General features: G+C 30.5%; 1 protein-coding gene across 1 annotated transcript in view; it reads right to left on the bottom strand.

Moving 5' to 3' along the window:
- Positions 1-558: 558 nt before the first annotated feature.
- The window catches only part of LOC145329750 (uncharacterized), a 114,173-nt gene continuing 101,490 nt past the window's right edge, over positions 559-13,241 (bottom strand). Inside the window, exons 22-27 of the mRNA XM_080174130.1 lie at positions 9,807-9,893; positions 9,164-9,195; positions 8,603-8,652; positions 4,738-4,802; positions 2,089-2,399; positions 559-877 (exon numbers count right to left, since the gene is read on the bottom strand). Of these exons, the coding sequence (XP_080030256.1) occupies positions 2,318-2,399; positions 4,738-4,802; positions 8,603-8,652; positions 9,164-9,195; positions 9,807-9,893 (316 nt within the window). The 3' untranslated portion in view covers positions 559-877; positions 2,089-2,317. The remainder of the gene's footprint in view (positions 878-2,088; positions 2,400-4,737; positions 4,803-8,602; positions 8,653-9,163; positions 9,196-9,806; positions 9,894-13,241) is intronic.

The raw sequence follows: 13,241 nt of genomic DNA, 5'->3' as shown, positions 1-13,241 counted from the left end.
TTATTTTTATACAATTCTATTTAAAAAAGAAGAATTTTATAAAATCGTCTTTCATAGCTTTCACTCTAAAATCTTTTATTTTGTTCAAATCCTTTAATATACAGTAAGAATAAAAAACCTGCGTTATCCTATTTTCTGAGACAAATAAAGAATATGTGAAAACAAAGTATAATTCTTGTTATCTGTTTAGAAATGCATAAAATTTATTTTAGGCGTTCCTTAAAATATCTAAATGTGTACAGAGCTTGATCTTTAAATCATTTTAGTGGTGATTTAAAGATCAAGCTCAAGAAAAATTACAAAATACTACTGAAAACAGATGTGCTGAATTTAAATTTCCAAATGTGTACGCAGTTTCCGTGGCGTTTCCTCATCCTATCTCAATATTTACTATTAGCTAAATAAGCTTCAAATTTCAATTTATTTTTGAAAATTAAAGTTTTGAATGTATAAATCGTTGATAAGTTCAAAATTTTAAAAGTTTGGAAGTTTGAAGCTCTTTTAGCTAGTAGTAAATATTGAGATAGGATGAGGAAACGCTACGGAAACTGCGTACACATTTGGAAATTAAAATTCAGCATATCTGAAAACAAATACTGTATCCATTTAAAAAAATTATTCTTATAGGCTGTGATAAAAAACGCATTTTTTTCATTTAATCTGTATATTTCCACTTATTTTAGGAATACTTTAATGTGCTTCCATTTAAATCTTTTCTAATAAACACATCATATTTAAACCTAAAAATATTTGAACTAATACTTTATAACTAACATGTTTTAAATGTATCACTTTTGAAACTATATTGAAATCCGATTTTGTACAATTTTCATAGTTTTTGTTAGCTGAAAGATTCCATAGACTTCTTTCTGTCTTTCTGAAAAAAAATCATAATTAATTATATGGGGCTAATTTTTTTGCTGGAAAAGTTTTATCATTATTTATAACAATATTCCTTAAAGCGTTTTGTAGCTGATGTTAAGTAAATATATAAGGTAAGGGTGCCTCATTTACATAGGAATCGGCATTCTAACCTTTGCATAATAGAATGCCTCTGTCATAAAAAATTAAATGTCAGTAGCTTCTAAAATAAACAGGGATACTAAAGTTTTTTTTTTATATGTTAAATGTACATGCAGCATTTGCTACGTTTTATATTAAATATTATTTGGGTGGCTGTTATTTTTATCTTCTAAATTTCGATTACCAACATTTTCTAGAAACTTAACTTAAGAGATGTCGCATTAGGACGTTTGTCGTTTAGGATGTTTGTCGCGTTGGGACGTTTGTTTTTTGAGTGTTCAACAAGAAACTTTTCAGGAAAACTACAAAAAATAGTTACGAAAAGCCATGTAAAGACCTAAGTAAAAATTTAATCCTACATGAATGCCTTATTTGCCATTAGACTTGTATGGTTTTGACAGGTATTCAAGCTCATCTAATAGTATCATGAAGATAAACGGGTGCTATTACGAAACAGAAAAGAATATACATTAGCGAACTAAAATTGTACAGGTTCATGAATCCTTTATAAAGGAATAAAATGTTCGTCCTTCTTTACGTCTGTCTGTGAAAAAGAAAGGACATAGTTAACCACTGTACCGATATGGTTATCTATTACAGTGAAGTCCAGAAAAGTTTAATTCACCCCTCCTCAAGAAATCACCCATAGAAATAAAATGTTAAAGAAACTAGAATACAATAATTATTCATTTTGTACTTTTGCTGATTTGGATATGAACTAACGGAGTATCTATTCAGCGTTAAACATTTCACTAATAATTGACAAGTTTTCTTAGTATCCTATATCCAAACGAGAAATAGTTGATCTCAATAAAAAAAATATCTGCTCCAAACTTTGCAAACATTTTTGAAAACTTAAGCAAAATATTTTTCTGTGATTTTCATGGAAGCTTAGTGTAGACCTTGGTTTAAAGCGAACGACTGTTCACACTTTCAGTCAATAATAAGTTACCCTTGGGCGTTATCAAGGGGGATGTCAACAACCATCTCGAACCTTAAATTTGTTAGTACTACCTTCCCCTTTTTCGACTCCTCAAGGCTTTATCACCAATACATTAAAATTACCTGGAATTATTGAGCATGTTTGTTGTTTGTTTGTTTGTTGGATAGACTTGTTTGTTGGGAGTATGGCAGTGTACACATGTACGTTTCTGTACACTTTAATGTACACACTATAGTGTACATTTACAGTTTAAGTGTACTTGCACAATTTAACATGTTTTAACACAAATGATTGTACACATGGTGTACATGATGTACATATTGTAGGTGTAGGCCAGGATGTGTACACTCACTAGTGGGGTAAACTAGCCCACACAACATTGTTCCACACTTCAGAACTTTGCACATGTAGCACAGGGAATCCATGCGTCCATCTAGATAGATAGATAGATAGAAAATATATATATAAAAAGATAGATGGTTAGATAAAAAAATAAATAGATATATAGATATGTAGATTAAATCAATACAAAGTGGACAATCCTTTTTTCATGTACAAATGAAATGAATAGTCCTTTGAAAACTTTTTATTAGATAAAGATTATTTGAATAGAATCAAATATCCTTACAGATGCAAATGTAATAATAAATATTTCAGTTCTGTGTATGTATGTACATAGATAAATAATACTTAAACTTCAATAATAGCGAAGCTGTTTGAATTATAGGCAAAACAAGGATGACACCATCTATAAAAGCCAAGCACTGAAAAGGTAGGACAAACGGACATTAACACTTGTATAGTGTCAGAACTGAATAATCAAAATATAAAAGTATACGAGTCGAAGCAAAATTGTAAGTAAATTTGTTGAAAATGTACTTGATACAGGATACTGTTTATGGACATACTTACATTTTTAGGACTTGATTATATATCTATAAGAAGCTTCAATGTCGGTTCTCTAGTTAGGGAAAACCTTTGCTATTCACACATACAGGCACAGACATCCTGTTAGTTTCATATAATTTTACATTTAAGAAGATTTATTGACAGTCATCGTTTCTTATTAATTCTAATAATATATGAAAGTCGCTTTTATGATCTAATAATAGGCCATTAAAGCCTGACAAAAATTATAGAATGAATTCAAGTCGAATTTATTATTAAGTTGCAAAGCTCTTATTTCAAAAGGATGAAACTCTAAAAAATTAGGTATCTTTGTTATTTGTAATTAAGACGTTCTTTACTCTACACCCCTTTCTTCCCAACAATAACTATGAAATAGATTTATAACAAGCGTGTTCGCCCCTATCCTCTTAGTCCCTAAAAAAGTTTTAAAGAAGAAAAAAATCTAAATAAAAGAAGAAAAAAATATCTAAAAATTAAGAAATATAAAAACTAAAAATTAATTTTGAGGTGACAATTTTTTAGTTTTGGGAGGTGGAGGTGATCCTAACCTAAGAAAATAGCTTAAAACCATCGTAGGAACTGAATCTATATTCCCTGAATAGTAGAGAATAATCGTTTCAGCGATTAACGAGATTCGGAAGGGTATCAATTCTTATTTACTTTTATTGGAAGAAAAGCTACGCTCTAACAGTACATTTAAAACTAAGATCCAAAATATTATAATATTATAAATATTTTGTGTAAAATTTTTCGGGCTAATGGGGAAACAGTGTAACTCATTTTAACATAAATGGATTTCAGAATTAGAATTAAATTAGACCCACCTATATTTGTTTTTATTTTCTTTACTCTATAGCTAAGGTTCGTCCGTCCATATAATAAGATCATTAATCATAGACGTCCAAGGGTGGGGGTAATGGGGCGATTACCCCCCCAAAAATTTTACCCCGGGGGTAAATTTTTTTTTTTTTTGGGGGGGGGGGGGGTAAACTAAATTTACCCCTGCCAACAGATTTCAGAGGGGGTAATTACCCCCCCCCAAAAAAAATTTTTACCCCGGGGGTAAAATTTGCTTGGGGGGGGGAATGGGGCGATGCGCGCCATTTTACCCCTCCCCCCAAAACGAATTACCCCCCCCAAAATAAAAAGCTTGGACGCCCCTGTCATTAATATCAACAAACCATTGGATTACACAGCTTTTTTAATTGTTAGTCCTAAATGTTCATGATAATGAGTTATATTTGAGGCCGAGAAATTGACTTTTTTCTTGCTATTAAGTTCGCCCATGTTACATAGAAGAATTTATTTAAATATAAAGCCTTAGCTGCATGTAAGCATCGTAATAGCATTACTTTAAGAACTTTTGGATGTCTGAACCTGCTCCAAAACAGTCAAGCCATCTTTTAAGTTTGAGACTTATGCACGGGTGTCGAGCCTTGGTAAATGTTTTTAGATATACTGTAAACAATATTCGTATTATTCTAGAACTATTGCGTCTATTTGATTAAAAAAAGATGGCTAGGTTTGGATGGCTAAATAAATTATTCTATTAAAGTCAGATAGATAGATAAATGGAACAATATTAGAAGTGATGGACAAAGTTAATAGAGATAATTTAGAAACATGCTCAAAAACACGATCAAAATATATCTTTTCGCGCATTTATATGCATTGCGAGAAACTATGCTAATTACTATTCCAAATTATTAGTAGGCCTTCTTTAATCAGTTAAAATTTTGAGCGATCATGATCTATATGTTCCGCCGGTTGGCCGTTAGCAGCTCTTAAAGTTAATACATTTTTATAGATAATCGATACCAGGAACACTCTATCGTGAACTGGTCCTGATCCTGCTATGTTACCTGTGCCAAACATCACAGCCCCAACAGATCACAAGCACGCCAAACTGATGAGGTTCAACCCCCCTAATCACACACAAACTCGGTTTTTCAATATTTTTTGTGTGTAAATGCGTAACATCATTAAAATTGTTTGTTTCTCTAACCGGTCACAATACCTATTCACTCTTACACCATAGAATAAGGAGGAATAGAAATGAAAACCTCAAATATTTTAGGGAATATTGAAGAAAAGTTGCGCTTGCGCAATAAAAACATAATATGAAACTTGAATGGTACACATGTCAAGTTGGGACAAAACTGAAATAATATCTTTTTAATGAAAATATATCGAAAAGTATTAGATTTTTCCTCTAACTTTATGTCTCTACTGCATAGAAATTAAACTTATGTTTATCTAATATTGTTTACATTTCACCACTGTCAATGTACTTTATGACGCAACTTGCGTAATCACTCGAATTTATGATAATAATTGAAATTAAAATACTTAAAACTATATAATTGGATATAAACATCTTTTACTCTCAGACCTTGAAAGAATTAAAAATCAGCTGCTAAGGATTTTTTGTAAACAAATTCATGCGCAACCCTAATACAAATGCCGTGATCATTATTTCTTAACCAAATATTTTTAAAGTCATTTTTTTACTAAATTCATGTTAAAATGAATTTTTGTTTAAAGTTTTGCTAATACTATAAGGTTTTAATCCATTGTGAATAGGACAAATATGGCTGGACGATTGGCTGTATGGCTTTTAGTATACTATTAAAAAAGGCATTTATTTTTAATATCATTTCTCGATAATATCTAAAATCATATGATTTTACTACAAGCCTTGTAGCCATTTAGGGCTTTCAAAAGTTCCAATTTTATTTCAGGCTAGCCAGGCAGAATCTTCTACCTGGATTCTATTCTATACTTTATCTTCTTTGTCTTACACTTATTCCTTATATTAGATATTTATAGTTAATTCTGTTAAATTTTTTAAGCACTAGGCACTTGAAATACAGTCCTCATAAAATACTTACAACTTTCGCTTTTAGCTTCTAAGGACTATGGCCTGTAGAAGGAGGATTTTTGTTTTGTAATGAAAATGAATTACTAGGGTAAGAACTTAAAAAAAGACACTCTCTCTGTGTATGCTGTAATAATATTGAAACACCCTAATATGTATTTAAAAACATTATTACAGAAATGGAGCACCCTAATATGAGTATAATATGTTGTAACAAGTGCTTTTAATATGCTTCATTTGGCTTCATGGCCAATATGCAAATATACATAGAGTGATATATATAGTTAAATAGAGTAATATAGGTAGATAGATAGATATAATTAGATAAATAGTTATTATAATAACTAATTATTTGACATAAGACTAATAGGAAAAAAGACAAAAGACTTAATGTGTACACAATTAGGGCTAAGAATACCTAACCATTATTTCTATTTTTAAACAACATCTGCATAATTATATATTTTTTAGATATCCAGGGATGTAAAGGGATAAAACAATGACTGATAAATTTATGTACATCCCCAATGATCACTCACAAAATTACTCCTTAGGTAGATTCAATTAGTGGTTGAAACGTTTCAACAAACAACGAAATGAACCAACCAATCAAATTTCAACTAAAGTCCTTTAGTAACTGGTGTAATAAACAGCCCAATGTCCCCTCCCTTCCTGCAAATATAATAGTACATGCATTGCATATTATTGATGTATTAATTACAAAATACTAAATGTATAAAAAATCCACAATTAGATAGATAGATAGAAAAATGGCAAAATAAAGTTTAGGGGGGGGGGGGGAGGAATAAAGCTTATTTAGAAAGGTATATTTTCAAGTTTTCAATATTTGATATGTGAAATATATTCTAAAACAATATTGGTTTTCAAACACTTACTAGCGTTATGTTCCTGTATATAAGCAGATTAGCAAACCCTTTGCTTTAGTCCAACATGCTTCAAATATTGAGAGCTAATGTTCGAATAGTATCCGAAAAAATCATAGTTCCCGAATCCCCCATAGCGTTACGGACTTACAGAAAGACAAAGTGAACTTAGAGTGGCCTCGCTACTTAAGACAAAAGTTTGGGATCAGATCTAATAAAATTAAGGTTGCTGGGAGATTTAAAAAGCGGCTGAGGTTTTTTTTATATATTCCCTAGACGCTAGTTTTTCGGCTGCTTAAACAACCAAGGAGAAGTCACGTGAATGTGTTTCGAGTGAGAATTTTGGAGTTCACACATAGGGACTAGAACTGGAACTCTCACCACCGTAACCAAGTGCTTGATTGTGGCAACACCAAGTATCAAGTATATGCCTTTTATTGACAAACCATATTTAGAAACATATTAAATGCTATTTGACATTGGTATCCCATTTCTACATATATAACATTCGTACATTCTATTTTATTTTAATGTATACTATTATACCCAGCCGAAAAAATTGCGAATGGGTCACCCATTTTCGCGAATAAATGGCAAATTCGCAAAATATTTGTTAAAAAATTCTAAAGAAAAAAAAATGGGGAGAGGGATTCTTTTTTGTTTGGGGGGGGGGGGGTGTCCCACCCCCCGAGAAAATAGCCTAAAACCACCACAGAACCAGTACGTATATTCCCTGAAGAGTAGAATCCAATCGGTTCAGTGGTTACAGAGATCTTAAACTTCAGACGGACAGACATCATTCTACTTATAGATAGAATATCTGTCTGTCTTTTTGTCTGTAGCTGACCGCTAGACCGCTAGATTACTATTTAACAGTAAAGCTTCGTATAGGCCCTCCTTAAAAGGACTCTTTAACTGGACAAAATCCCTAATTTATGCTTTTCCTATTTAAAACCAAATTGAAAAGTTGAAAGTGTCCCTAGATGTATTTTAGTTGGTTACCGGTAGAAAACTAATGAAATAATAACTTATCCTAAAATTGCCATAGTATTAAAAGAAAACTCTGAAAAACGCACCACTAATATAATGAGACATAATTTGCCTTAGACAATAAAAAAGTGTTATAATTAAGAAATGATTTTTAATAAATAAAAAATAAGTAAAATGTTAAGAAGAAAGACACCGAGACAGAAAATAAGTAATTCTGGGAAGCATACAAGGAATACTAAATAATTCTCATGAAATCCGACAATTTTATTATCTTATATAATTTAAAATATCTAAATATTATCTTTCCTCTATTATAATTAATAGTTATTTAACGCATCGTACTTTAAACACCTTTCCGCGAATATTGAACTGAAAATTATACCAGTTTTGTAAAATGAAGGCCTTAACTAACTGGTATTAATTTTATGCTTTCTATTATAATATTCGTAGAAAATTGTCAGTATTACGATGCTATACACGATTTTTCAGTATGGCTGAGAACCGGTTCTAATACAGCGGATGTTAATCTGTTTCGAACTTATACTGGAAATTGTTTTTATATATTTTTTAAAGATATCCTAATTTTAACATACTTTAGATGAATTAAATGCTATTTAGATTCAGTTAATTAGATAAAAACCCTCTCTATTAATTGTTATGCTTCATAGGTGTATTTGGTTTGAAGCATTAATAGAATTTTGATAAAAAATCATATAGTAATACTATTAAGACTTGATTACATAAATGCCTGGTCATTATATTGTGTCTAAACATCTTAAGAATCACCATTCATGATTATGATTGTAATTAAGTCTTATAAAAATAGCTTTAAAATCAAAATATTAAACTTAAACATATGACCTTTCTAATTACGATTACACTGTTGATATGCCTTCGTAATTGTTCCTTATTGTTTAAATAATCATCATACATAAAATCTACTTAATTATTTTCATATTGAAAAACTAAGTTCCTGCATTTGGCGAAAATATATTCAGATTTTTCAACCCCACTTCTCACACACTGACAAACAATAGTTTTTTTATATCAAAGCAATAAAAATTTGACAATTAATGTTTATTAAGGAATTCATTTTAATATTTACCTTAATACATTAATATTGAATGTTGATTATTATACAAGATAAAACTATATAATCTAATACAAATTTAGCCAAAACAAATAAAAATATTTAAACAAGGATCCATAAAAGTGGAGCTCTGAAATGATAAAGCAAATGAACAATAACACTTATAGAAAGTCAGAAGTGATTAAACAGAATATTAATGTTAAGTCTAAACAAAACGGTAAGTAAATTGTTGCAAAACTGCTTACAGAATACTGTTTAGGGACATACTTACATTTTGAAAAATTGAAAGTACTCCAAAAATTAGTTGAAGAGAATAATCATACCAAACAAAAAGTTGCTGTCAAAAAAAGTTGAAAATCAGCATGTTTTAAATGAACGTACAGACTTTCTTGTAACGATTGTATAGTAGATTTACTAATTAGAATGTTTGCTTTGATATAATTCCTTAGATTGTGAGGCAACACACAGAGAATCAACTCTGAAAAAGATATTAATTTGTATATTTATATGTATTTGTATTCATCTGTCAATCAGTCTATCTGTCTATCTATCTACCTGTAGAGAAGATCAACATCACACCTGCCATCTATCTACATACATTTTCCTACCATTTTTTTAAAAATAAGGGTGAGGCTGCTGTAATTAAACGTCAGGTCCAACAACCGAGGTTAACTAAGGGGAGTCAATCACTCATTTGTGTCCAAAATTTTGGGATATCAGGTTATGTATCACCCAACACTTCAGGCCAAGGCATTACCCCTGCTCTGAATATCAATGTCGTGCACCTGACATAGCAGCATTAGGAACCATTTTTAATGTCTTTAGTTATGAAGTAGTGTTAACGCGAGATTCGAACAAATCACCCATCCAACGCGTAATTTTTTTTATATCCATTAATCTATGTATCTATCTATAGAATATATACCTGGTACTAGCAGCTGCATGCTGTAGGCAGTCTAGTATGTCAACATCAGGTCTGCCAGCCCTCGCAATCTATTTAAGTATACCTGGTACTAGCAGCTGCATGCTGTAAGCAGTCTAGTCTGTTCACATCAGGTTTACCAGCACTCACTATCTATCTATGTATACCTGGTACTAGCAGCTGCATGTTGTAGGCAGTCTAGTCTGTCCACATCAGGTCTACCAGCACTCAATAAAACTAACAGAATCCGCTTCCTAAAATTAAATTTTTCTTATAATTTTGCTTCTTCATAAACCGTGTTGTTTTTATTTTGTTTATTCTTCAGATAAAATATTTACTTTTATTCTCTGTTATACACCACTTTTATCTAAACCTTCTTTATTTATTAAAGATCCTATTATTTTCAGTTTTGTTTTAGTTATATTTGGTAAGGAAATTGTATATTTTGTAATTTATTATTGAAAATAAGAATTGTAATGCAAATGAACTAAAATTGCTAAATTATTTAATTTCTCCTATAGTATTTCCTTTTCTTGTCCTTAATTTCTCCTCATTTTTATTTTCAAGATATTTTTGTTCAATTATTTATCTTGTTATCTCAAGATTTTGATATTATAAAGTAATTTCCCCGTTATTGACTTTTGATTAGAGCTCAAGGAAATTGTTATTTTCTTCACAATTTCTTTAAAAATGAGGCTGGGATGTTTGGAAACTTTCTGTTTTACTTTCCCATCCTTTTTAATAAGGAATTTGTCCATCCCTTCGTTTTCTTATTATCTGAATAGTTATAATGTTATTGGAATAGCGTCATTATGCTAGCAAACACTTAAACTTGCTTAATTAAAAAAAACGTTTAATATTATTTATCTTAAAATATATCAAAAATCTATTTAACATTTAAGAATTTGACCTCTAAAAGCTTAGTTCCTTATAGACTTACTAGCGTCTAGTGGCTCTTTATTCAAAGGGACTAGAAAAATAGATTAAAATCACCCCAAGACTTGAATCTCAAAATGAAATGGCCTAAAACCGTCACGGGATCTATATGAAGTTTATCTAAAATTGAAAACCCAATCAGTTCAGTAGTAATTGAAATATTAAGCTACACACAAAAAAACTTAATACTTTGTATAATAGAATTTTTTGTTAATTAACAATTATATCAACTCAAAATTAAGTTTAAGATAATAAATATTAATCATTTATTTATCCACCTAAAGAGCAGCAACACTAAAACAAACTGTAAGAAAACATTAATCATTTCAGATTAATCATGGGGAGAACTTAATTAATCCTTGTTAAACTCTTTTTTGTTAGTTTTTCTTAGTTACTCGGTGTCTGTCTGTCTACAAATAAGGTTACCACAATATTATCAACAGCGGAGCTACTTTGTTATTATAACATGTTTTTTTAAAATGGCTCAAAATCTGATTCATATCCACTGATTAATCCCATAAGTTCTTTTAAGCAGCTAATTAAGGGAAATTTATGAGATTGGTAACATGATATCTTCCTAAAATTCAACATATGTGCCTGGTAGAGCAAAATATTCCTATAATAGGGCTAGGACTCAAGCAGTGGTGCCCTAACAAGGTAAGCAGATTGACTATTATCTATTTATTTTTAATTGTCATTATTTGAGAATAATGTTTTATGACTTCATAAAAAAACTGGAATGTTTATTGTTTATATTGAAAAATGTGTAGCAATCGTAATAAAACACCATTTAAAACCATCTATTTTCTGACAGATGACGTAAAAATATATACAAACTGACCGAGAAGCATCATTCTATTCAAAAAAAATTCTTAAGGAGATTTTCAAAACTAATTTGTCTATATTATGTTTATAAGAAAAAATAGTCTTTTTTTCTGTTGTACTTCATTAAAAGATTACCCTTCAGAAACTTAATACATTTAAAATTTAAACCTGTAATATACATATATCTTATTGCGACCTTAGTGAAAAATCTACGAGGGCTCTGTCAATTCTACAACTAGTAAATACCAGGGAGAGAGAGGACATTGGGCTGTGATTGACACTTTTTTTATGTCTTTTTAAATTTTATAGCCACATAAATTCATTCGTTAGCTCAAAAACAATAGGCACTTTTATTGAATCGGATTGGTCGGTTCTCACGTATTTTTGGAATCATTGGAAATGTATCTTAGTTTATCATCTACTAGCTATTGTGTTTTTTTTTGTCAATAAATAAAAGTTGTGTGATTGACTGGCTTGACAAAAGTACAACAAGTATTTATATGAAAAAAATGAATACGTGTAATTTCTAACTCATCTCTGTATTTATAATATATTCAGTACATCAATGTGTCCCTCTGAGATTTCAAATCCTTACTCATGCACGGATTTGCCCTCATGTGTTCAAACAATCTAGCAACCAACATAATTTAAAATATATGTATGTAGGCACCCACAATGCAAATATATTGGATATTCTATTATATAAAGTAATAAGCTTTTTTTCTATGTACCAAAGGATCTTACTAACCGCTGAACCGATTTAGTTCTCCTTTTCAAGGAATCTCCAAATATATCCCAGGATGGTTTTATGTTATTTTATTTCCGGACTTATTTCTTGGGATGGTTTTAGGTCATTTACTATTTCTTGAAATACAGAGCCCTTAGACGCTAGGGGCACAGCCACTAGTGTAAAAATAAACCTACAACTTGCCCAAAGGTGAACCCACTTCCTCCCAATAAAGATTTTTATCCCATTAAAATAAAAATCTTGAATATTCTCCTGTTATTCTTTAATAATCATATTAATAATATTATTTTCCAACTTTTGTAGACAGGTAAATTTTTATTTATACCTTTGGCTAGGGGGTATGGCATTCTTTTAACATCTTCCATTATTACAGATATTGCATGCTATGCGTCTTCATTTTTATTTTTAAATACATGGTATGAGCACATTAAGGATTTACAAGTCTTGGCATTATTTATACATTCTACTTTTTGTAGACAACTTAAATCTTTGCTCAATCTAACAATCTATTCTTATCTCTTTTTGTATATTTATCTATATACATTTTTATCTTTTTATCTATTTTACATATATTTTCTAGGTCAGACAACTAACATCTTAATCAATCAATCTATCCATATCTATTTAAATATCTTTATAGAATTATATCCATCTATCTATTCAATGTACCTATCTAAAATCTGCATAAGATTTATTTTCTATGCCAGACAACTTAAATCTGTTTTCTACATAAATTGTAAACATATAATGAATATACTCTAATCTTTCTGAAATGATCTTTTTATATCCGTTTTCCTATCATTTTTTTAATGATATGTTATAATAGCGACCACATACCTATTGACCTCTATGGACATTTAGGGTGTTGGGTGGGGGGGGGGGGGGGGGAGGTTGTTACAGGTGGGGATGGGGAAAGTCGACCAACTTCTCATTTTCTATCTTAGTTCAAATCAGAAAAAGTAAAAAAAAATTGGGCGGGTTCATTTTTATCTAGGGCGATTTTCTTCGGAGGGTGGGGTACCCTCCCCCCAAAAAATTATAAACCTTCTCAGGGCCTATGAGAAGCTACATCGTAAAAGTTTCAGCAGTTACA

Source organism: Acartia tonsa, chromosome 10 (assembly GCF_053477335.1).
Source record: "Acartia tonsa isolate MP-2025a chromosome 10, ASM5347733v1, whole genome shotgun sequence".
NCBI lineage: Eukaryota > Metazoa > Arthropoda > Copepoda > Calanoida > Acartiidae > Acartia > Acartia tonsa.
The sequence above is the reverse complement of the archived record's forward strand: the minus strand, read 5'-3'. Positions and strand labels throughout refer to the sequence as shown.